Source organism: Ischnura elegans, chromosome 5, assembly GCF_921293095.1.
Source record: "Ischnura elegans chromosome 5, ioIscEleg1.1, whole genome shotgun sequence".
NCBI lineage: Eukaryota > Metazoa > Arthropoda > Insecta > Odonata > Coenagrionidae > Ischnura > Ischnura elegans.
The window spans coordinates 6,694,849-6,722,132 of NC_060250.1; the positions used below are offsets into that span (position 1 = coordinate 6,694,849).

Genomic DNA, 27,284 nt, shown 5'->3' on the forward strand with positions numbered 1-27,284 from the left:
ATTTCAAAGCATAAATAATGTGAATACGTATTTAAGATTCACATAATAAGCAGCTCACACATTCAATATCAAAAATGTGCAATTTACATACCAAATGTATTTTAGGCACATAATACAAATTACTCTTAAAATCTGTATTTCAAATAATATTACAAATTACTTATAAATACCTTTTGTATTTTCCATGCAAAATAAAAAAAGGCATTTCAAAAAACATTCCTTAAAAAACAAAAATACATACCTCGATCGCCGAGAAATTTAAAATTCTAACCTGGTTAAAAAAATCAAATAAAAAATGAACAATTTTTTAAGAAAAGGTTCAACTATTCTTTATCAACAACAACCCACTTATATGTTGCTACAAAACCGTCATTAATGGCAAAATATATTAAATAATATGGATAATATATGATAATAAATTTATTAATTTCACTTCAATCTCAATTACAGAAAATGTTCAATTCCCTTCAAAAGCAATGGTTTCAAAAATGGTGCACGCTAAATTAATTCATTTGCAGTTATTCCCATTTAGCATTGCACATTATGATCCTTCGTCGGATGACATCGCTCTCATGTACCTTTCGGAACAGCGGCAGTTTCCGCAGGACTTCTCCACTCGCGATCACGTTGCACAAACGAATTCATTTGCGACCACTTTTCGCAAATATTCAAGATTCTACCGGGGTTAAAGAAGGAAATTCACGGCCCAAGCGGCAATCAGTAATAAAACAACAGCCAGACAACATTTTCGGCGTTAACATGCAACATCCGTGCAATATCCATGTTAATCCAATTAACGTTGTATGGATATCTGTCGAATATCCATAGGACCTGCGAAACAACGTTGCAGGGATATTCAACGGTAGACATGGAGGTCCATATCACAACATCTCTTAGGTACGTTCACAGCATGTCATAAGTAGATGATAGAGGTAAACTTTACATGGTTTTTGGTAATACCCAGACATAGAGACAAAATATTTGTGCTCTTCAATTCTATACAAAGCATATGGATACTCTACCTTACATTGCTACCAATGGATACTCTTTGGAACTACCGTTTTTTAATGTAACGGATGCTAAAACTGGGATATCTATGTAACGCTATTCTTACAACTCACTATGGATGCTAAGAATAGGATATCTATGTAAGTTTGTAAATATGTCCATCGTTCGTAAACAACGTGTTACGGATGTATCGACCTTTTTTAGATTTCAGATGAATATCGCCCGCTGCTAGAGGAGCTATTAATTGTCCCTCCCATAGATGCCAGGCTAATACCGATGATTCATTCGGGATCCTTGTCATCTCCATTGTGCGCTTTTTGGAATTGTACACAAAAATATTACATATACTTTATATTGGACTGCATTTTTTGAAAAGTAAAAATTACTCATTAGATATATTTTCGTATAAATATACCCTCAGAAAAAATATTTTCGATACTACCCATCTCTGTTCAATGTTTCCCCTCAAAGATCAGTTCGTATGAGCGAAGGTAGAGAGAGCTAGTAATCGAAAAGACCTTCATCTGACAAGATTTTTCACCGTTGAAAAAACACGAACGAAAGGTCACAAACTTCTCAGAAAAATTAGAGCTAAGGGAGGCGATATAAAGGGAAAAGAGAAAGTGTTTGACATATTCTGTTCCACGCCAATGACTCACATCCGCCGTTATTAGGCACGGAATCACCCATCGACCGGATTCAAAGACTTCCTTCCTCCAGACCCAAAACCTATTCCTCGAGTCACTTCACTCCACCGCCTTTCCTGCCCTCAGGACACGATCCATTTCCCTTTTATGGGGCGACAAGGAATGCGAGCAAAAAACACACACTTAGGTCGCTCCAGAAAATAAGACAAATACACAGAAACACGCGTGTTGATTGGCCGGGAGATATCGCAGGATCCAATGGCGAGTATACAGATCATGATTCCCCATTAATATTCGCCCATCAAGGGGCAACGCAACAATGATTGGCTCTACAAAATTGGATGGTCCCCAATTCCCTGTGCCCAAGGTGACGAGAGGCGATCGACAGGACAATTATTCAAACTCAGGGTGAGGCAATTTCGGCCCTTAGGGCTTGCCTATCACTATTACTAGCGCGCACTTGGGTTAACAGTGTTCTGCAGTGAATAATGAAGTTGGGTCAACAATAGATCAACTGGCATCATCCATAGATCATTTAATTCTCAGTTACTTCGTAGCCATGTGTTGAGTCAACGAGTAGTGTGCGACACGATTTCAAAGAATTAAAAACCTACTGAATACGATCCTAATATAACACAGGAAAAGGCTTTAGGTTTCACGATTATTCAGACTTATTTATATTTAGATTATTATGAAGATTGAGAGTTAATCGGATTTACAGATAGAAATAATAGGAGTAGATGTTATTGTGAACTGAAAATTAAAATCCAAATTGAGAAGTGAGGCCCACCTACCCCGATAGAATACTTCAATAGTTGTGCCTGATCGGATGAATTTCAGTGACACCAAGATAACTGTCGAGAAATAACTTTGGAACCAGAAGTTAAGAACCAATTGATCGCATCAAACCTTAGGCGATAATTTTGCACATTCAACTACCCTCGTAGATACGAATGATTTAAGTTTTAGGTCATATCCCACACAGCCAACCAACCTCGCCGCTTCTCACATCGAGAGATCAAACAGGAATCTTCTTTTCAGCTCAAAGGTCGTCACAAGGTCTTAAATATTCCACATCCGCCACGCCACAGAAAATTGGTGAAGACAAAAAAATTACAGAAAGAGCTTTTTTTCACCCGAGGAAGTCGCTAATGAGATAAGTTTAATTCCGTCCCCCGCTCGGATGCTAAAAAACCAACAGCGCGTGAACACAACGCAGGGAGGATTTCTGGAAATCCGGTTGGTTTCCTGCAGCGCCGCCTTCTCGCGACCGACTTTCTCGCTTTAAAATTATCTAAACTCAGGACAACGAACGTTTACCCGTAGAAGCAGCATCTTTCATTAGGAAGGAGTCCCATCGGGCGAAATAAATACAATTAGGATGACAAACTCAAAGTTTGACTGAAATACCGACAGAGGCTTAAAATATGTTCATACGTAGGAAAAGATATGTAAAGGCACAACCTACAACTGTGTATCGTTCTTTAGTTTAAAAAAAAGCCTCCGGCTACGATTTTTTACACTTGGATATCACTGATTTCAATGAGGAAAATAGTGACTGTTGCAATTTAGGCTTTAACCGCGAAGCAAGGAGGGAAAATCACGAAATAACTTCTGCATGTAAAATCTCATTAGGCTTGACAGCAAAATTGCTTAACCATGAAATTACAAAGCAGAGTATGTCTTGCCACTGAAGTTCACTGTGGAATTTTTGGGCGCCATGCCTAGTGGCACAGAGGTCTATCATTACGTTCATTCCAATTTGTAACGGCGAGGCCTGCTGAACTTCAAGGATAAGCTTCTCTGCAGCGGAAAGCGACAGTGGAGCATATGGTTGTGAAAAACGATGCGAATACGACAAAAAAAAACGGACGTCTACTTGCCGCAGATACTAATAAACAAGTGCCGGGCGGCACTCAGCTCGTGCACGTGTTACTCGGCTTTTTTTGCTTGGGTTAGGAGCCACACTGGTGGGAGGAGAACGACAAAACAAAAAATAGGGATCGACAGTATTCTTAAAATGGATCGCTACGTAATCACAAGGAAGCAATCCACGCGCAGCCGGGAATAACGGCACATCTGGTACAAGATACACTCAAAAATATAATGACTCACACAATGTTTCATAAGGTTCGATAAGAGTGGAGTGGATGGCAGCATCAAGCCAATATTCGGATAGTTGGTTTTTGATGATGATAATGCCAGTGCCACAAACTGAAGGTTGGGTTGTTTAGGAGAGGGCAGATCTCACGCCAGATTAGGACAATGGCATGCGAAATTCACCCTTCCTACAGGGTAAGGAGCCATTCCTTTTCCCTGGGCTACCGGGTGGCTTTGAGCTGAGCTTGTCTCCATTCGGGAGTAGTAACGGGACCAAACAACCAATAAAATACCTACTTGCTATTAAGTTGATTCGTAGTTTTCCGCGGCGTTGTCTGTCCGGTATTCCAGGTCGATCGACCTGACGACGCCGGTTGGAATACCGGAGAACTGTCGTCACAAAGAAAATCCACGCGGTGAAACCCAGAAACAGGGAGACATCACCTACTTGCTATTACTTATCCACCTACAACATGAGCTCCCCAAATTAAGGCATTAAAAAACATCTTCCAGGTCGAACGCGAGAACGAGAAAAACGGATTCTCGAAAGTACGACAAATTCCATGAATAAAATTCTCTCGGATTTATGCGCGAGTAAGAACATCTGAGACAGCCGACGCTTCGGGTTCCGTCTCGTTACTCATCTTCACGGCTAAGAACCCGAAACGTCGGCTGTCTCAGATTTTCCCACCCGCGCGCAAACCCGAGGGTTCATTCCACTCCACCAGGATAGTATTAAATCATAACGACAAATTCAAGTTGCACCACAATGAAATGTTTATAAACTGAGCACACACACTCGCATGTGCTAAATATAAAAAAAAAACTCCCTTCCTTTTAATATTCATAAGTATGCTACGAGGAGGCCTGTGAATGTGAGAGTTCGCCGATGATTGTGAATATTTTGGGAAAAACATGAAAATATAAAGGAAAAAAGTTATTAAATCGTACGACAACAAGTTCAGGATAAATGAACGAGACATTAAGAAGCACAGTGTAACATATCCACTAAACCTGCAAGAATGTACACGAATTGTCTATGTTAATGATTATGTTTTTCATGACAGTGTGCCTGTGGAGATACATGCCGCATGCTGGTAATTGGTAATCCCCTGCAAAACACCCCAGAGATGGCTAGCAGAGGATCACGTAGAATTTTTTCGGAGAATTAAGTAAGAACAGAGCTATGGACACCCGTCTAATAACATCATTTCTTGCAGATATTTTTTTCCTCATTTTGAGACACTATATGACGGAAATTCTCGAAAACAGCCACGTTCCTTCCCCTCGACTAACCTGAGAGTGCTTACTAGACCTCTCACTCCTTCACTAATCGGTCATCCAGTCACTCAAATGGATTGATCGCTCAAAGAGACCTTCTATGAGTGAGTGGGGAAAAATCCTTGGCCGACACACACACACGCACGTCAGAAGTAAGGCTGGACTGCCTCGACCAACCCTCTGTAATCCAATTAGCAATCCAACGGGGGTGCACTCATTTCCTCCCCCGTCTCCTATTAACGCTGAGTTGCGTTCGACACAATGTACCTAACTATAATGAGCTTACTCACTACTCAGCACGCAAGCTATCCCCGTAAGTATTTCCAAACGCAAAGCCTTATTCGGCGAGCTCATGAGAAGCGACAGGGAACACGATCTTTAAGATGACTCTTTCCTCTCCGGTCGTCTTATATACTCAAGTAATACTCCTTTAAAACTACCTTTAAGTTATCAAGTTATTCTACAGTCTTCACAAATTTTATGACGATCATATCAACGCCTTTTCCTCTATTCTACCGACAACAAATTCCGTATAACTGAATTTCTAACAGTGGCATAGAAAAACAACTCAGACCCATTAATCCAAAGAAATCTCCAGGCACTGATCACATTCCAACTCGCGTATAAAACGAATCATCAACAGAGAGAGCTCCTTACATGATGATTTTTACTTACTCAAGTATTATTCCGATTAAGGTAGGTCCCCATCCCATCATAGGCCTCCCTTTCCACTTCACAACAACGTCTATTCCCCTTCCATTTTATCAATAAATCCTACTATCTACCTTCCCCTACCGATCATTCTCCCATTTTGATTGTCTTACAATAATGCCGGACGGTACACTTTGACACTAAACGGGAGATGAAATCAATGAAATTAAATACTATATATTTCAATAAATGAAATGAAAATACTACCGATGTGCATATATTTTCAAAATGTTTTAAATCCCTTTTCAACACTCATCCGGAGACCTCAAATTCGTAACATAACCGGGAGGGCTGAGTCCATCGGACCCTCGTTGTTCAATATTTCTTTTAAATATGGTGGGGTAACCATTTAAAGAAATAACATAGGATTTTATTTAAAAATGTCAATGAATACACATATTATTTATAAAAAAGTTTTGATGGATGGAAAGGAAAACTTTACATGTAAATTCGTCATAAAAATTAGCAATGTGGAATAATAATAATTGAATGTTCATAAAATGATTTCTGGTGAAAATATATTCCATTGAACGCAAAAAAATACCATATTAGATAAATATATACTTTTCATATGAACATAACATAATATATTTTCGATAGCATCATAATATATTATTAATGAAAAAACAAAATCTCAGCAACAAGCTTACGGTATGCCACCCAACAAAATATTTTGCACTTTTCACACACACGTTTAACGTCACCTTTTGCATGGCACGCCGATTGTTCACAATTGTTGCATATATATTTTTGTTGATGATGTTTTGAGTGTGGGCATGTGTAATATCTCTTTTTTGCATTTCAATTTCGATGAGAATAGACCCACACCACACACGCTGTTACTCTCCACTCACATCCAAGCCATTCGTGAAGAACGGAAAAGGCCATCGATTTCTGCGTCGTTTACGCATGAATGCAAATATTTACCAGTCAAGGGAAAGATTCCACTCTTGGTGGAGTACTAGTGACTGATAATTTCACGTATAGCATCACTGACATCCTCCGTAATTTTATTGATATGGTGCAAGATTGGAAGTTAAACCGCCAATCTTTTCATATTGGGTACACAGACATAGTTGCGTTCAATTTTCAGTGTAATCAAATTTTGAAGAGCCAATTTAACTATTTGTAATGGCTAGCAAATTATATGACTACTATATATGATTAATTTATTCTTACTCCCAGAAAGTGTGCGGCAATAAGGCTGTGTGATCTCCGTGGCATTGAAGTAATTTGCGCACCCCGTAAGTCAATGCATCCGTTTGTACCTGTGGCTCAGTAATGAGCTGCAATCCTCTTGTGATGTGTGGCGACACTTTAATAGCACCAAAATATCTGAATGAGGCGGTTGTTCCGTATACAAACCATTGTCTTCGACCGGAATCATTTATATGCAAAAAATTACATGCTTTCGCTAATTTTCTCAGTAATACTTTGCCAGCACTACTCTCAATGGTATACACGTCATAATTCATATGCGGAAACAGGAGGGATGATGAGGTAATAGGGGGTGGTAAGATGGGCAGGGGGGTGCAAGAGAAGTGTGGACATCCATCGATGCGTTAGGGTTGGAAAATACTAATGAATATTTGTAAGGGGGTGAAAATGGATATATCCGTTCAAATTCGACGCGACATTATCTGCATGATTTCTGAGTGGAAGGCCTTCATCAATGATAGGTGGATCCTGCAAATGAATTCTCAAGGTTACAAAGAGTTTTCTGGAAACACTTGTCTCGTCTTCACTGACTATTCTCACGGGTCCTTCTCTCAGTCTCACAGGATATAATAAATGAGCGCAATCCTAAAAAAAACCGTGTCCGCTTTTGATTAAGGGAGAATGCAGATAATGACGGCAGTTCCCTCGTTTCGTCCCGTCTCCAACTCCTTTTCCAACGCTAAAGCACCAGAGACTGTCCAACGGCCCTTATTTTTCAGAACTGAGAAAAGTTATGTTATAAAGCTAGTCTATAAATGATCCAAATGAGGTTTATATTCAAGCGTTAAAATTTGGTTGCTTTAAAATAACGGCAACCCGTGCCCCAAGGCAGTGCCCACCCGTGCCAAAATTATCTTTCCACCTTCCAACGGTATGACCCCATATTATACTACCCCCATAACGTACAATACAATTGTGCTAACAGAGATGGTAATTTATTTTTACACTTGTCATTAATTTTTCAGACTTGATAGCCAATTAGCAAAAAACTGCACAAAGGCAATACCGATATATCAGCACAGTCCACAACCTGTGGCCCCTGTCAGGCCTAACTGCGACATTTGAGAATAACTAGCACCCATTTTATTGACATTATGAAGGCAGGGTCTTTATTCAAAACAATTTCCATTGAAGACACGCGTATTTCATTAGACAATCCGAAAATAGTAGAATTTCTGTATAGGAACAGTTTACTTTCGTGGACTGGGAAATTATAGGCGTGGCAATAGTTTTCGCACACACACACCTACCTGATCATTTTAGACGATTGAATAGAGGGACTGGAAAGGAGGTACTTACGACAAGATTCCAACACTGTTTGTTCCATACGCCGAGGAAACTTTCGTTTTGAGGGAGTGAAGAACTGCAAAACTTTCTCATGTACCTAAACACCTAGAATGCATTAATTACATATAACCTTAATTAACTGGAGTTAAAACAAACCATTTACAGCAAAGATCCTAAACCAGCGAATTTGGCTGTGCGTTAGTCAGCCAGTCGGTCAAGAAATGGAGCTTGTGACTCCATTTATAAAAGCACAGCATGCGGCGTAGATGGCTTAACTTCTGCAATGTTCAATTACATCCACCGGACATACTGGCTATAAAATTATAGAATTGTGCGTAAAATTAAATTCTACATTGAATTCCTTTGTTCAATGTTTCTATGAGCTTTGTTTTCTTCAAATAATTGTATTTTCAAATCCAAACTTCGCTTATTTTACATTCCACCCAATGACTTCTAAAACGAGAATACCCTTCTATATTCGGTTATATTGTATGACCTCATTCATTCCGTGAAGCACACATGAATGAGCTCGTTTTTCGACACAGCGAAATCACAAGGAAGACAAAACAATGCTCCCTGACGTAGATCCCTGGTCAAAGACCTGGTGAAGCTGCCTCAACTGCATCGGCAATCAAATATGATAATTAGAGGAAAGAGAGGAGTGGCAGGAAGAGAAGTACACTTTTAAACACGGCAAAAGAAAAATATTCTGTACCATAAGGTATTATTACCACATACTAACGTATTTTGCAGGTGAATCAATTCAAGTACGAGTGAAATGGCTTTAAATCCATTCTAGCCATTGATCAGATCCGCGCACAGTGGGCTGAAATCGAAAAAAGCTGGACAAAAGTCCAAAATGACGTTTTTTGAGATAGAGACTTCAAACTTGGCGTAAATACTTATAAATGATTACCAACTATACATGTATGTGCCATTTTACATCAATATGATCCGTTACTGAGATACAGTGGCCCAAACATGACCAACTTTTTAAAAACACGCGCGGTCTCGTTTTTCTTCAGAAACCTTTGAATTTAAGCATGTGGTGTTGCGTTGGCATGATTTTTATGGAATAAAAAACGCAATATTCCTGTGACTTGATGCTTTGCGTATACTTTTCATGAATTTTGAAGATTTTGGTTCTCAGTTGACTGGTTTTACAACGCAAAATGGCGGACCCGTTTTTCACGTGAAATTTGACATAAGGTAGACATTATCTTTCGCTTACGAAATATATAACTCGGGAAACTCACATCACGGTGTAAAGTAGAGGTTTTTCAAGAATACTAAGCAGAAATCTTGGAAAAAAGTCTGCGACGAAGGAAATGAGAGCGATTTTTCGATCGCGAGTCAAGGCTGAGCTACACGCCGCGGGACCCTGAGACTCGGTAACCGAGGTCGATGTTTAAAGTTTTTTGAAACTTTATTCTTGAAAATCGTCATTTTTAGCACAGAACCTAGTCATTAATGACCTAAAACACTATACTGATGACATTAGCAAGGATTATAGATCGACCGAATTGACCATTTAACGCGTTACTCGAGTGGAAATGCTTGGGATTGGATATTTATCGGAACCATTCCACGCATAAGAAATATGCTTCGTGTATTGATTTAGGGTTAAAAGATTGAGTTGGCATGCTAAAGAGAGAGAAAAAACAAACTGTTTTCGCGAAATGTAACTACCCTTATCCTTTTCCATTTCCATCCTCGCCGAGGTGGGTCGCGTGGGGCGTTTTATGACGACGCACAGCCTTTGAAGGTATTTAACAGATTCTTCCTCAAGGGTTTTTCCCTTTTCTCTACAAAAATACGTTTCAACTTGCAGTATTATTTTGAAATCGGGGAAGAAGTGCCGTGCTAGTTCTCCTAGTGTCGTGTCGTTCAGTAGTGTGATTGTCAAGTTCGTTTTGATGGCGCAGTGATTTTCCAGCTTGAATTTTGTAAGGTGAGTTTTTTTATTCTTTTCATTTCAAAGATGCGTTTGTTTCAGTACAATTTCAATGAAATCTTTTAATTACTTATGAATTTTGACTATTTTGTCCTCTCAGTAACCATGGCAATTATGATACGTCTTCGCCAACATATATTTCTAATTTTCAATTCACCTCGCAGGGTTTAGAGTGCTTTTTGACGTACAAATGTATTCAAACCAAGTTACTCGTTTTGAGTCTCATAATGAATTATTAGAAACGAAGGGAATGACATCAGGATAAAAAATACACTTGTTGGATTTTTTGTAGCGGATATTAAATGTTGATAGCTACGAGGCTGCTCTAGAGGGTCTCCGTGAATTACTTAAGTTGAGATTCTGGTCTAATTACGAAAAAATGTGGAGACAATATTACTGGAAAAATAAAAGATTTTAGTGCTACATATTCGGATAAACAGCTATGGAGATGAATGATTTGAGGGCAATACAGAAGCGACTTGTAGGCGTGACCAAATATTCTTTTGGATTATCTACCTCACATTGCTACATCCGATTTTTTGAATGTGTGCTACACATATCCTGCTGGATAGAATTTAAAAAATTTAGGTAAGAAAGAATACAACAAAGCTGGAATCCAGCTCAACGGTGAAAATGCCTTCTAATTACGGCTAACATTCTTTACAGGCCCGAGGATACCTGAAAACACTCCTTATAGAGAGAAAATTTAGATTTCAGAATGATTTTAGAGGAAGGATGGGGTTTATTGCTGATGTTCCACGGCCTGTATCAGGGCACTTGAATGACGGTAACACCGCAAGACGTCTCTTCGATTCCCCAGACTTGGCCGCTGATTTAACGGGCAATTGAGTAAATGTAGACTGCAATAGCATATGTAACCCATGCACTGTAAAGCAAGTGTAACATTCACGCATGTTTGCAAATGAAATGGTTAAATACTTCATCTAAATTATATGTTTTCACAGGAAAGTGTAATGCACCATCAGAAGAAAATTAATTTTTCATAATTACAGGCATCAATGTTGACCTAATCAAACATTTTTCCATCATTCTGAGGGCAATATGACGTGGAATAACTCTAAATTATACAGCTTTCTCAGACTACTGCCAGAGAACTGCGGAGTTATTCACTAAGATGTATCCCTGGTATTACATAGCAACCACGGTAGACTAAGTGAACCAGAATGCGAGAATTACCGATGGTTTGAGACGATTGGCTTTTCGCCGGCCGCCGTCCACGGCACGGCACCGTGACTTTAAATAACCATAGGTCGCTATGGGTGTCTTCAGACGAACAGTTTGTTTTTCTCTCTCTTTAGCATGCCAAGTCAATCTTTTACCCCTACTTCAATACCCGAAGCATAATTCTTATTCGTGGAATGGTTCCGACAAATATCCAATCCCAAGCATTTCCACTCGAGTAACGCGTTAAATGGTCAATTCGGTCGATCTATAATCCTTGCTAATGTCATCAGTATAGTGTTTTAGGTCATTAATGACTAGGTTCTGTGCTAAAAATGACGATTTTCAAGAATAAAGTTTCAAAAAACTTTAAACATCGACCTCGGTTACCGAGTCTCAGGGTCCCGCGGCGTGTAGCTCAGCCTTGACTCGCGATCGAAAAATCGCTCTCATTTCCTTCGTCGCAGACTTTTTTCCAAGATTTCTGCTTAGTATTCTTGAAAAACCTCTACTTTACACCGTGATGTGAGTTTCCCGAGTTATATATTTCGTAAGCGAAAGATAATGTCTACCTTATGTCAAATTTCACGTGAAAAACGGGTCCGCCATTTTGCGTTGTAAAACCAGTCAACTGAGAACCAAAATCTTCAAAATTCATGGAAAGTATACGCAAAGCATCAAGTCACAGGAATATTGCGTTTTTTATTCCATAAAAATCATGCCAACGCAACACCACATACTTAAATTCAAAGGTTTCTGAAGAAAAACGAGACCGCGCGTGTTTTTAAAAAGTTGGTCATGTTTGGGCCACTGTATCTCAGTAACGGATCATATTGATGTAAAATGGCACATACATCTATAGTTGGTAATCATTTATAAGTATTTACGCCAAGGTTGAAGTCTCTATCTCAAAAAACGTCATTTTGGACTTTTGTCCAGCTTTTTTCGATTTCAGCCCACTGTGCCGCGTCTCAATTGAGTCGTCAAGCAGACAACGAAAAAATGACGCGAGACTCCGGAGGGAAAAAGAAAAAAAAAGGCAATGGAAATTAATGAATCAGCACGCCAACAACTCGGACGACATCGAGAGAAGAAAAACTCAGCGCTCAATTACACATCAATTACTTACTCGGTCAATGCATCTAAAACGACTACGTTGGAATAAGAAATTGTTTTTCCACATTATTTATTCCAAAGTAAGCATTGAACCTTTACCAATATTTAATTTTAACGCGTTGTTCCAAGGGTGACCGTGTGGAATTTGATGATCATTATGAAATATAATGAATGACTATAATACCAATCCATTCCCATATTATACTACTGTGAAAAATTTCTCCCACGTAGGTAGCGAAGAGTATCTTCAAAATCACACCTTCGAACACACGCCGCAGTGAATTTTTGCGACGGTTTTCTTAATCCATAATGATGAGTAAATTCCGAACAGTCATGTTCTGAAACAATGGTATTGAAATAAAAGCTGATAAAGGTGTTAGATTTTCCGGGTAAGTAGGTTCAATGAGACACTAATGTCGGGATTTCGAAACAGGGTTAGATTTAGGTCCATGCAACGACTGACGCGGAGGGAAGCCCGAGAAAGTTTCATCCGTACCTAAATTTTCTCCAATCCCAATTTCATTGGTTCCAATTCAATTGAAGCCTGTGAACCCTCTCCTCACAACATCCGACCATGAATTCTTGGGTCTTCCTTTCTTGCCACGGCCTTCCATTTGAGACCAGATTTAGGAATTACCTCTTCCTCTGTACGAGTCCAAACCATTTCGATCTTCTGTCTTCCGACACCTTCTTCACCAAGGGTATCCTAGGATAAATTATCTGCATGATGACACTGTACTAAACATATCTCTCATAAGCAATAACTTCAAGCTCAACACAGCGGAATTTTTGTCAAATGCATAATGGATGAACTACTTATTTCAAATTCGCACGTTCTTGATTCTTAAACCAACCCGGGTTTCAATGCAATAGCAGAGCCATCTTACCGGGGAAGATGGAAATACTATTGCGTAGGGTGATCTTAGGGATTATGGAAATAATATCGTGTTGAAAAACGGGTCATATATATGTGAAGTAAGAGCGTGCATTTAAAATAAGTGATTCTATGCTATGAATATTTCTCTTCATGTTGGAGAAAAACGTTCGGACGACTGTTTAATTGGTACAACTATTTTTTGTCTCCATCCACCGATGTGATCACCCCATGCCAAAAACAATAGGCCAGGCGCCTTCGACCTGAAGACGCCTGCTGGAATGCAGGAGAAACTGTTGTCACCAACGCAACCACGACGCGGTGAAACCCGGAATATGCAGCCTACAATAGGCCAGACATTGGCTCAAAAAGAAAATACTCACCCCAAATTATTTATTAAACATAAAAAAATGGAAGGTTAATTCCGAGATCATAGAAATCATTTGATTCTCCGGGTTAAGACGAGAATAGTGTGACATTCGAAGTGAACATCCCCAATATCGACCATTTCAGCAAAATTACTAGAATTAATCCAATTCTCGCGTTCTATTACGGGTTGGCCATTTAGTAGAAAAATTATCTTATCTAATTTTCCGATTTATAAACACATAATCCCCATGGCTGTATACTTACATGGGAAACGCGAATAAAGTTAGTTAAAAAACCGAAGGACTATTTTTATCCATAAAAACCATGCAATCAAATAATTTCGAAAACTCTAAAACAGGCACAAGCATCCACCTGAGCACCGCGTGGAAATCAACGATCGAAAAACAAGGAGGAGAGATGCAAGCGGTCTGAAGGAAAACGGATCATTCGCAGCCCAACTGACCGTGTCCACATATACCAGAGAATTTTCTAGCTAATGTAATGGAAACGACTGAAGAAATCACCCCTTGGACCCGGTACGAAAGAGGAAAACTCTTCCTCAAATAGTTGCCAGAAAAAAAGAGATCCGTTGTAATTATGACAACTGTCACCGAGGCAAATATACTGTGAGACAGGGGAAAATTATACCGGTGCATAAATGACAACAAAATAAAATGCTGACGTACACAAAATTGAACCATAACGAACAAAAATCACCGATCAAACAACTTTGCGCGGAGCTAAATATATAAGTAAGCCTTCTGACTTTTACATAATCAATTAGCAGATATATTTCTTGCGGTTTAGGTCCATTATCATACACCGCAATAAATAGGTAGGTCTATGTAGGTGGTGCTTAATTCGGTGCTGCTGAGAAGAGACGAGAAGCCTTCTAGATGTGGGTATGGAGGTTGAAGATGCAGAGAACGAAGAGGAACGAGAAGTGCTGGACATGGTGGGCGAGGAGAGGAAACAATAACTTATAAGATATACGTGGGACACAGAGGGTTTGGTTAGAATAGGTGCTGAGCGGAGAGCTATAATACAGAAGAATGTAGGGGAAACGATGGAGGGGAACAGGATAGAACGAGAGGGCCTTTGCTGAGAATTGAAGGGAGAGGGCCAAGTAAGGTGGGAAGAGGGCCCGAGTAATTCCCAAATACTCCCATGTAAGCCTACCTACATTTGCCGGTAGAATGCCTGAATGTTAATAGGAAGGATAGTGCTTGTTGGTGGCTTGGAGTTCACCGCATGCGGAGTAATTGAGAGAGGGTGAATGATAGCGTGCGGGGAGAACATAAGCCTCCCCTCCCAAGTTCAGCCTTTCGATCTTTCCGAGGGGGTGGGGGGGAGCCAGCCACTGGGTCCCACAGCGAGGACACACTGGAGTAAAACAATCCCTCTCTTATCACGCGACGATGCGGCTGGAGGCCATGTTGGAAGCGGAAGTGAAACAACAATGCCCTCCAAGCGAAGACGCACGATTTGTCCATCGGTGTCCTTCACTCGACACATCGACGAAAGGAAAGAGGAAAACACGATCACCCACCACGGCAAAAATGTTGCTAAGCACACATTGGAAATTAATTAGAATGGCTTAAGAATTGCCACAAGAAAGGAAATAACTTTAAAATTTGTTTCGCCGCTACCTCAATATGATCAGACACTCATTGTTACATTTAAAAATTTACTTATCCGACTTTTTATGAAAAATGTATGGTTCCTGAAGCTCGACAAATGTTAGCGCACCTTACGATGCTCTTCAAATACATCCGCATGTGTTGGCATGATAATCATCGCAATGACTGAACGGACTCTTATTAATGCACATCCCAGAGAAGAATTTAATAACGATTTTATTGAAGCCAAAAATGTTTGTTCAAGGGAACTAATATTTTCGCTAATGCAAGACTTCAAAATCACAGGATATTTCTAAGTCACTCGATCAAATTTAAACGGCAAGGTTCGGTTGAGATTCGTATTTCAAAAAGAAAAATGTTAGTTCAGCAAAGCCGTAATATAGCTAACACATAAAAATATGATTGATATATTTTTTCTGATTGATTTTACCACTCCGTGCCGGCGATTGGCTACTTAATCACCTAGAGACAATAGAACTCATACTCACTACCATTCACAGTGATTGACGGAAAGATGACGTACTCAAGCATGAAAAACAGGAGATTGACAATTGATGATTAAAAGGACAAAAATTCCCACATCCGCATAATACATAATCGCTTTCGATATGATTTATCTCGAAGGAGTCTCGATTTTTCTAATTCTCCAATAGCTATCGACAAAAAGAGGGAATTCCTTTCCCTTCAAAACAAATAGCATGCCACAAAAATTATTAACATACTATACATAAGATAAATTTACAAACTACTGCTTTCCTTGAGAAGGCTTCCGCGTATTAATGTAAATGAATATGTGTGAGCCAGGAAGGGCTCTTCTTCTCAAGTTACTCCTAAGCTAACGACATAGTTGAAATATAAAGATTTGAAAACTAAGAAATTCCAAATACAATGGACTATAATTACTTATTTTCAATGATAACTTAAAAGTTGAACTGACTACACAGACTTGCACATAGAATTCAGGCCGATCCTTTCATAATTCCAATATGAAAATCGAATGCATGACTCATGCGAGAGATACGCCGATGAGAAGTGAGCCCTTAATTCCAGGAACTTCATGAGACATGCTCTGAGAATTTAATCAAATTGCGTGGTGCGAGCAAGGAAAGAGACGGATTTGAATCACCCATAACTACGACACCCACCAGCCCTCGTACAGAAACACGACGAACGGCACAGACCCGAACCCCAGGAGATGAGGAATGCCTAGATGGTCGGGAGCTGCGCCATCTAACGGTATCCTTCCCAATGGCCTTGACGCTGTACGAACCATCAGTGATTAAATTAAAAAAGAAAGCCATTCCCAACACCACGCATAAAAAAGCACCCCCTCGACGGCTTAACGCAAACATTCCACGGGCGCGCGGCTCGATGTCCTAAGCTGCGTAATGATCTCTGAATTCCAAGAATACCACACGTAAGGTTTCGGGCGATCCAGGTAGCAGGGCTGTGGGTGGATTCCGGAGCCATGGTGTAACCGAATCGCAGCTCGAAAAGAGAGATTAGCCACCAAGGAGGCATGCCGCTAAGACACGCAACAGTTCATTTAGGTAGGTCGAGTCATATCCATTTAATTAGCTTGCTGATGATACTCTGGCTGACTCATCAATTTGGAACCGCTCCGTCAGCTCGATACGACCGAAGGAGAGAAAAAGCTAACGCCTCAACACTGGTCTATTTTTATCATCTGATTACCTAATTTCACCCTAAGTGGTCAAAAATATGCTACATACCTCGGCGGTAAGTTGCATAAGGTGCAGGCGATGTAGCATTTATTGTACATGCCTACTAAGTTGTCACTACACAAGGCTTCCGTTAAGGGCTAGGCTTAAAATTTCATTTAACCTTCGAGATAACTCATCGAAGGAGCGAAGCTGATGCGCAGCAGAATGAGGACAATATATTTTCAAAACCCTCTTAAAATGACGCAATGAATTAATAAAACGTCCACACAACTTAGATGGAGGTAAAGATTCATGATGAACTATGATATTTCAATGAAGATGGAACCCTATATTCAGACTAACAAAACTTACGGTTTCTTATGAAACTTATGCCTTATCAATTCATAAAGTTCGTACTTACGCACAATTATCGATTTTTAGCAGCAGCTCAAAGAAATGTCACTAGTATTTTGGGTAAGGTTTACAAATAGTGATTTGGTAAAGTGAAGCCCAATAAAATCCATCATTAACAATTAACATTTTAAAGATTCGGAAAATATACACATTCACTGCTGCATACATTTAAAATATTAATAGATAACATTTGAATAAGGTAAACTTGAGCATGAACACATTCCATAAGAAATCTAAGTCAGTGAAATTACCTGAGAAGACAAAATTTGCGAAGCTAATATAAAAATTAATAACCTCTTTCGTTAAAAGGGAATTTTAATACGGCATGAGGGGAGATTCTTGAGTTTCGAGTGCTCTTTACAATTTGACGGTGCGTCGTATACATATCAAATTTACCCCAACTCATCACCGCTTGATTTAGTAGCTTCCCAACTTACGGTAGCAAAGACCAGCATGGTCCACGAAAAATTGGGCGATGATAAACTTTGAATGACTTCGAACAAAAAGGGACTCGATGAAATTGATAAAGAACTTTTTCCATATAATTTTGACCGGTGTATGTTAGTCCAGATACAACCAGTGAAAGAAAAAGGCTGCGGTGACCACAAAAACTACTTATCTCCGACTCTGATTGGAACTCACTAGTTTAACCTGTCAATTTATTGGTGGTATCTACGCATGCGTAACATCGAAGTTAGTGGAAATAGAGCCCGCTTGATTACACGTACCCCACAAAAATGTAACCACAACACTGAAGAATCAGAAACCGCATGTGCAAGGAATTAAAATGATGAACAATTAATGCAATTTTGAAATTCGTCTCTATCAAAAAAATTAAACTATCACCCAGACATAATCGCAAAAGAATTATTCCAACGTTACATACGAAATATTTGAACTAATTTTTACAACTTATATATATGAATTTCTTCCCCAAATATTATTTGCTTTCAAGTAACACAATTATGAATTGTTAGGTGTAGCCATAATCTGTAGTTTTGGCTTTAACCTTAAAGGATACTGAAGTACATATGCTTAGTATTACCAAAAACATTTTCAATTAAGCTACATTTTTTAAAACTTTTATTACTATGTGACGTTATACACTTCAGGTTACAGGTAATTGAAAATAAACAGAGTTAACATGGACAATTACACATTAATCAATAAAGGATATTATTAAGCAAATTACAAATTGAAGAAGATAGTATGTCTGCAAGCATTACTCTCTTATTCATTTAACTTGTCTTATCTTCGCTTAGTTGTAATACAATCAAGTTATCAACATATTATACAGCTACTAGAATACTGTTACCATGGTATGAATGAAAAAGACAACTATAGGATGGTGGATAAGGCTATAGGACTTCATGAATAGGGTTCATATTTTAACATATTCATAGTTGGATTTATGTTGTCCTCTGATGTTCAGCACTGTAGGAAGAGAAATAACTTTAATCACCCCTCTCTTTATTCAATAAATACTATCAGGATGAATTGACCATTAATAATGAAACCGAGGAGAACTTGTGGGCACAATGACTGTAACTTTGAATGACTTCTCTGAGACAATGTCGGTGATTTCTCCTGGAAATGAGTCAACAGTATATTGCACCAGAACCTACTAACCTCATCTAAATTCTGTCTTCACTTCAATATTTGGGTCTATGTTAAACATTATATCTATTCAGATCAACACTGAATCTTTATAGAAAATTATACTTAAAGTAGCTTTCTGAAAAGAAATTAGCTGAAAATGAAATGTATTTATTTTAAACGTAGAGGGCAATAGAATAATGTATATTTAACACCATTTTACTAATATATAATTGTAAAATTAATATAAATTGGTGATAGAAACTCTTATGTGGTACTATATTTTGATATTATGATAACAAAGATAAATACAAATAGTATTTACTGGAGCTTTGGTTTGGAAATACAGCACACACATGAAAATTGTAATTTCTGAACAGCTGACAACTTTGAACAAAGGTTTTCTACATATTAAAACACATTTGCCTCAAATTCTTAGTAAATACTCTCTAATATAGTGTTATAAGAAGACAATCATGACGTAATTTTTAAATAAAAAATATATTTCTCAAAAAGTTACCCATTTTTATGGAATGGTCCATGCAGGATGATTACCTAGGCCGCAAGGGATAGGGTAGTTTCCTTCATCAAAGAAAACGAAATGCATTGATTGCGATTCGTTACCCACCATTAGGGTTTTCATAATATACAAATTATTTGGTATTAGAAATACCGGTTTAGACGAATGGCAATGGTCAATTTTATCCTCATTTGAAACAGGCCAGATTGGCGCCCATGCGATGCCACTCCACGTAACGCCATAGGGAGCTAGTTTCTATACGAGCAGATAGGAGTTTTACATCGTATGAGATTACCAATGCATGCATGAGGCACAGAGTTCAGGGAAAAATGTCTTAATAATCACCTATTAAAACTGCCTAAGGTCGGAAAGTTTCCTTCGTTTGATAAGGTATTAATAATCCTAATTTAAACCAAGCGCTACCAGCTTTCAGGGTACTCTGCTACCTGCTAGCACCCTGCGTCGCCTCAGCGCTCAAAGCCTCGCCCTAAGGTCACCTCACTTGCGGCAGCGAGAACCAGAACGACGTCACACGGAGTTTTCCTAGCATTCATTCTCAGCCGTCGCGTTTTCGCGCGCTTGAAAATTTTCACTTTTCATTTAATCGCGAAAAATAATATCGTCGTTAAAAAATCTAAAAGCGTGAAATACGTACTCCAGTAGTAAAAATCTTTCTATTTAGGCAATAAAAAATCATAGGAAACCACCCTATTGGGAAAAATATTCTGAATGGGTTCGTCCCACGAAATGTCGAAGACAACAAAAGAACAACGACGACCGATTCTTTATGAGACAAAAATGTTACTCCACACAAACTAAAATGACGAAAAAGTTGTAGGAAATCCACGAAAACGATATAATTTTAAATCATTGAGGGACAAAAATACGACCAATTGTGAGCTTTATTCTCGATCTCTACGGAGAAAAAATACCGCCAACATGGTTTGTAGGGAGAAAAAGGCGGAGAGGTACCACTTCATGAAGCTACCATAAGTTAGGGCCTGAAGTATTTAAAAAAACGAGACGAGAATCCAAGTTGCGACACGCATAAAAATCGCTTCAAACTACGCAGGACCAAAACCACCTCACGGCACACACTGGGTCAACGGGTAAATAACTTGGAAATGCAGAGAGAACGCTAACCAATGGCCGTCTGCCGGTCGATACCATAAACAACTCTGGAGGACTCGCACACTCGAAAAAAGAATTCCCAAACTCGCCATCTCGACCAGACAGCCGATTCGATCGAATTCAAGCCTTGGATCAAAGAAAATGATAAGGACACAAGAGATACAAGCACCATGAACTTCAATTCCTTGCAGCGAAAACAGAAAAAGGTATGCACAGATTTCCTAGGGATAGCTATGATAATATCGCCATCATGAACTACCATCGTCGTCTTCAGGGACGTAAATATGGGGGGACGAGGGGAGGTTGATTCCCCCAAAGCCGCAGAGAAATAAAAAAATATTTAAATCTATTTTTCTAGTTTCGACATATACTAACTGCATCTGCTTAGAGTTAAAGATCATTTATAATTGATTTAAAATGGATTTCCAGGTATGTCATTTTTCAAAAATATTCCCCCCGATCCTCGTTGCCTAAGGAGAGGGGGTCGCCCCCCAGACCACTCATCCCCCCGAAAACAAATCCCTATTTACGCCACTGGTCGTCATAAAGCCAACAAACTTCCCGCAACTGTTGCCCCACAATGATATGACACTATTAGCCGCATACAAAGGAACAATTATTAGTTCAAGGAATTTGATAAGAATACGACTAAAACACTGCAACGAGTCAACTAAGATCGTAAAAGCTCTGATAACCGAACCACTTTAACTACTTAGGGCGAAAACTAAAATATAACAACGGATTTAGAGGGTCTTCCACAATGCTAAGTAACAGAGAATGAGGTTGTACGACTACTTGAATTTTGCATCAGCAATTATTTGGCTTTAAAAATGAAATAATTAACATTTACGTTATTTTTCAAGTACAACTGGAATACAGTAGTAAAATACGCGGATTAAATAGCTGTTTACTTGTTTATCAAACGTGTTACAGAAGGGTGAAGTGAATATCAACGTGCACATAAAACTGAAAATCATAGGAATAATGGAGAAGGGTCAATGGACTGAAATTGATGGCTCAGCGGCCGAAAGGGATATTCCAAATTCGAGGCAATGAATTATTCAACAGGTGTTTGAGAAAATAATCCCTTAATCCAATGTGGTTAAGGATGACGCATTTGCGACTCATAGTCGCAATACCATTATAGATTCGATCACGCACTCTTACAACCATTCATTGTGCGCTTTGAATCAGCGAAATATGAACCCTGCGTAAGGACAAACAATTTAATCTTCCAAGGCAATCCAATAGAGCCAGAGGGGCATAGGAGGGAAAGTGATGCTTACGGATCCAATTATAAATCGAGACATTAAAACCTTCTTAGCTCCACTCTCAGTGTCGAGGCTGAGTGCCATCATTATTCTATCAATCAGCTAAGCCAATCAATTCATGAATTAAACAGGCGATGGTCAAATACAAATCATAAAGGAATACATTTACACAAATCGTAAGAGCTACTTCAGTCACTTGTCTAAATTTCTGAGAGCTAAAAAATGCAAATGTCTACGCGTGGTAGCGATCACAGTATGTGGGATAAATTAACCGACGTCAGGACCAATAGTGATGGTTCATCCATCCCCTGCCAAACACCTTTGTAGGTAGCTTGCTTGGAAATACGCAAGTGTAGAGGAAGAAGCTTAGAAGTAAATTCCAGGGAACGTTAAGTGCACATTTCTTTCCAATTACGCCATTTCACTGTTCAAGATAATCCATACCTATCAGCAAGAGATCGAATGTGACCACCAAGCCTACGCTAAACTTATTTCCCGAAGGCCTCGAAACACCTCTCCATTGTCATTGTTAGTGAGGTACATTAATCACCGTTTAAAATATTACGCCATCAGAACAATTTGATGATCAGGAAATTTCGCTACCATGAGATTCAATCCAAAAACTGTGACATTATAATAAAATGATTCCATTTTTTTCTGGTAAAATATTTTACTAAACGCTATGAATGTATGAAAACGCTTTTATAAACGATTTTATTGAAAGACCCACCGATTACAATGCCCACCGATAATAATTATTGCCAAAGTCAGGCAATGTGTCACGGTGCCACAAAAATGGACAGTTATTAACCACAACAATAATAAATGTTCCATTTTGATGTTTATTGAGAAATCATCACCATACGTGATCGACCGAAAATCACTGATGTTATTTGTCATTTCTTTCAGCCGTTTTAGAGCGAGTTTTCCAATCGAATCGACGAGGTACCTTTCTTCACTTCCCTCAAATAAATTGTCGACATGTCATCTACCAATTGCGTATTTTACGACAGCAGACGACATGCTCTCAATCCCACCGTAATACGTACCTATATTGCGAGCTGCATCGACGTAAGAATTGCATCGCGGGTTCAAGCACAACAGAGAAATGCGGAGCAATGGAATTCCTGGGAGAGCGTGTCGAGACGCCATTGAGTCATACCTAAATATAAACAGCGGGTGACAAATCATACGCAAAGGCTTACGTCGAACTTTTTTATTTGCTGAGGAATGAAAATGTAACTGGGGATCCCTCGTCCATGCGTCGTCGGTGGAGATAGTGAGAGTCGGCTACGATAAGCGTACGCCACACCATTCTAATCGAACAGCATAACCTGTGGTGAATCTTGTTCAAGGATCAACCTAAAAAAACGAACAACTTCAACGGGGCAAGGGAAAAAGAACATAAAGTCTTAGTATGTTTGTTCTCAGTGGTAGCGTATATCTCCGAGAAGTCTAGATACTTTAGTATAAGAGTAATATTAATAACAACTTAAAATAATGATGCCTGATGATCTATTAAAAATGAATGAAAAATTGAAAAATAAGTAATTACAACAACACTAGACGACGGAAAGAAAGTACATATTACAATAGTTGTAATCGACAGACGGTTTAAACGCCGCAAGGGCCTTTGATATTAATTTATCTTCCACTATCCCACACCCCCTTCCTAATGAAATGTCGCCCATCAGTCAGTGCCTTAACTCTGATCATCTATTCTCCAAGGTCTACTTCCCTCTCCCACTCAGAGAATATACACTTGGTGGCATACGGAGGGAATAACACGGCATTCGGACCTGGGTCTCTAGGATAGGTAGCCAGGTGCTCTAATCACTAGACTATCGCGTTCCCAACCATTGCCATTCGCTACTATCCATATGTTTCATTCGCACTCAACAGAGACTTAAATTTCTAATATCACGATAAATATTGACGTGCGTTTATACATAATCATAGACATTATTTCATAAGCCCTAAATCATAACTTACGATCTCTCATAAATACGCTAATTTTTACAATCAATAATAATGTTCACAAACCATCCTTTCTGATGACCACCAAATACTTAAAGATAATAACAAACGGACAAGACAACTAATTCTTCAGACAACGTTCACAGCATGAAAAATGTTAAGGTGTCAATAATGTATGCAAAAATAGAAATATTTAATTTTCCACATTACGGAGGACAAAAACATAAAATCAATTAATAAATAAAAAACAAATATTTCTAAATTTTCTTTGTAGGTTGAGAAGATTAGAGGGATGTCTCGGGGAAGGAGGTAAATGCATTAGTAAATGTTCTTTCTTACCTTTCCTGTGGCCTTCTTATAGCGGACGATGGCCTGCCTAATGAGGTCCTTCACTGGGATGTCTCCGTCTCCGCAGGGAACCACGACCCGAACCCCCCCGAAGCACACCGTCACCTTCATCGTTGAAATACCAGAATACGCAGATCGGACCGACACAACCACACTCACTCACACACGGTTAAAACATATACACACACACTCTAACACTATCGAAGAACACACGCTTCTCTGAATTTACACCTCTAGTACTTGAAATGGCGCCAACTATATATACTTATACTTTCCCGGCCGTCATATTTAATACAAACGACGACCGACTTTATAAAACACAAGTGTAACTTCGCTCTAACTGATAGCCATTATCCCGACACCATGCTGGCTTTTATTATATACGCGCAGAATCCTCAAGCACGCAGCGGACGCGAATGAGCAGAATTTGACACCACACACAACCTTAAAAGAACTCCCTTCATCCGATGAGCCACAATCCCGCCGTATTTACTACAAACAACAAAACACAGGTAGCCAGAGAATTTAAAAATAAAAAAAACAGTATGGTCACTATGCACTAACAATGACGACGCAAATTTAAAAAACAAGGTTCATCAAAAGGACTTAGTTCAAAGTGCGTCCGATTCATTTCGAATGCAATTCCTTAGCTCTAGTCCTCCCCTTTCTGAGTCTCCACATTTTCCGATCGTAAATCCTTGGTTTTCAATGACAGAATTTTCACTCTTGATATGCGGCAAAACTTTGTCTAAACAAAACGTCTCCCAGGCGACGACGAGTTGACGCTCGACGTCGGTTTACGCACTAGAGCGTTTTTACAGTTTGAACTTCCAACACTTTATAGAGTTCGTCGTCCCCCCCCCCTCCTCACCAAATATCCAATGCGTCGATGATGGGTAAACCCGTTGAACGAAACTGAAACACCACCAAAATACATCCAAGACACATGCTATTCCGCTGCTCGATAGCACACAAAACACTCACTCCTGGCGATGTAAGCAGCAGCAGCGGCAACACCTTGAGCGACGTTGACCTCAAGAATCCGAGGGAATTGGAGGCGAGGAGAGAGATGCGTGAGGAACGCCGGAGCCCACAGCGCCAGCCGGTTTCCAGTCCACGCTCTTACTACAACGGCAGCCCTCCTCCTCTCTGCAGGCAGGTCGGCCGAGGACGGCCGCCGCCATGGCGAGAGTATTCAAAAGGCCGCCGCGAGGGGGAAGTGAAAAGGTAGGTAGGTAGGTATGGCGGCGATAACACGACCAACCACCTGGCAACCAACGGGCGGTATCCACAACAGCCAAAAGCGGTTGCACACACGCTGCTGAGGCTTCAGCTGCAACGAAACCCAGAGACTTCAATGGTCGAATCGACTTGTTCGGAAAACTTCACTCCAATGCTGTCGCGAACTTCCGATCCGAACGAAAAACTCCTTCATAAGTTAACTTGGATGCATCCGACATAGTTGTGATCCGCGTTGGATCACAAAAACATCCAAGGCATGATTCTCCTTTCCCGCATTCCTCAAGGCACCCTCCCTCCTCCCAAGATCACGCACGCATGCGATAACACGGCTTCTTCAATCCCCTCGCTTCAAGGCGAAAAGTCCTCTCTCTTTTCTTCTCTGTCCTTCCAGTCTCCCCACTCTGCTTCGTGTCGTAAACCGCTTCGCACGACGAAGCTCCGTCAACTGGCCATTCGAACGACGGCGTTACCTGCGGCCCCCCCCCCTCCCTTTCCACCCGCTCGCACGTTGCCGCTGAAATTCCAAAGGGCGCTGGCGAGCGGGGCGGCGATCCGCGGAACTACGTCCCCAATTCCCGCCGACGAACAGACGAGTGGCGCGCGCATTCGAAGTGGCCTCCAGGGTGCGCACTTTAGACTTCGCGGTAGACAGGCAAGAAATGCCGATGACCGTTTTGACTAAGGGTCTCCAAACTTTCAAAAGCACACAAATATGTATTGCAAAAGAGAATTCTTCATTCGGCCACTAGATGTGTCCCCAGCGACCGCGTATATCAGTGGGTTTATGGAAGTCGTTGAAGGGCAGCTGAATATCCGAACGTCACGGATAAATAAGATAAAATTAGGAATTTTGACCGAAATTTATATTCGTGATAGCGTGAGTTATCAAATTCATTACTTTTCTTTGGTCTAGTCCTCGTTTTAAGTACATTATGGAGTAAATATTTGGAATAATAAATGGATCGCTATGTACTGATCGCCGCGCTGCAGTCATTTTTCATAATAGGGTGGTTTCCTTCATCAAAGAAAACGAAAGGCATTGATTGCGATTCGTTACCCACCATTAGTGTATTCATAATATACCAATTATTTTGTTTTAGAAATACCGGGTTAGACGAATGGCAATGGTCCATTTTTATCCTCATTTGAAAAGGGCCAGATTGGCGCCCATGCGATGCCACTCCACGTGACGTCACAGGGACCTAGTTTCTATACGAGAAGATAGGAGTTATACGTCGTCTGAGGTTACCATTGCATGCATGAGGCGCAGAGCTCAGGGAAACATGCCTTAACAATCACTTATTAAAACTGGCTAAGGTCGGAAAGTTTTCCTCGTTTGATAAGTTATTAATAATCCTTATTTAAGCCAAGCGCTACCAGCCAGCAGGGTACTAGGCTAGCCGCTAGCAGCCTGCGTCGTATCAGCGCTAAGCCTCGCCTCAAGGTCACCTCGCAGGGCGGGAGGGGGAACCAGAAATACGTCACGCGGAGAGACTTCCCGACAGTCATACTTAAGCGTCGCGTTTTCGCGCGCTTGAAAATTTTCACTTTTCATTTAATCGCGAAAAATAGATATCGTCATTTAAAAATCTAAAAGCGTGAAATACGTACTCCATGAGTAATAATCTTTCGATTTAGGCAATAAAAAAATAATAGGAAACCACCCTATTGAGAAAAACCCCTTAGAGGAGAAAAAAAAACTCAATCTTCAACGGGACGGAATGGTGCTTGGTG

The 27,284-nt window shown here is 39.9% G+C and overlaps 1 protein-coding gene across 1 annotated transcript in view; it reads right to left on the minus strand.

The window, feature by feature from the left end:
- Positions 1-25,992, minus strand: part of LOC124158464 (partitioning defective 3 homolog) — a 556,537-nt gene extending 530,545 nt beyond the window's left edge. Inside the window, exon 1 of the mRNA XM_046533571.1 lies at positions 24,300-25,992. Coding sequence (XP_046389527.1) covers positions 24,300-24,419 — 120 coding nt within the window. The 5' untranslated portion in view covers positions 24,420-25,992. The remainder of the gene's footprint in view (positions 1-24,299) is intronic.
- Between the last annotated feature and the right edge of the window lie 1,292 nt (positions 25,993-27,284).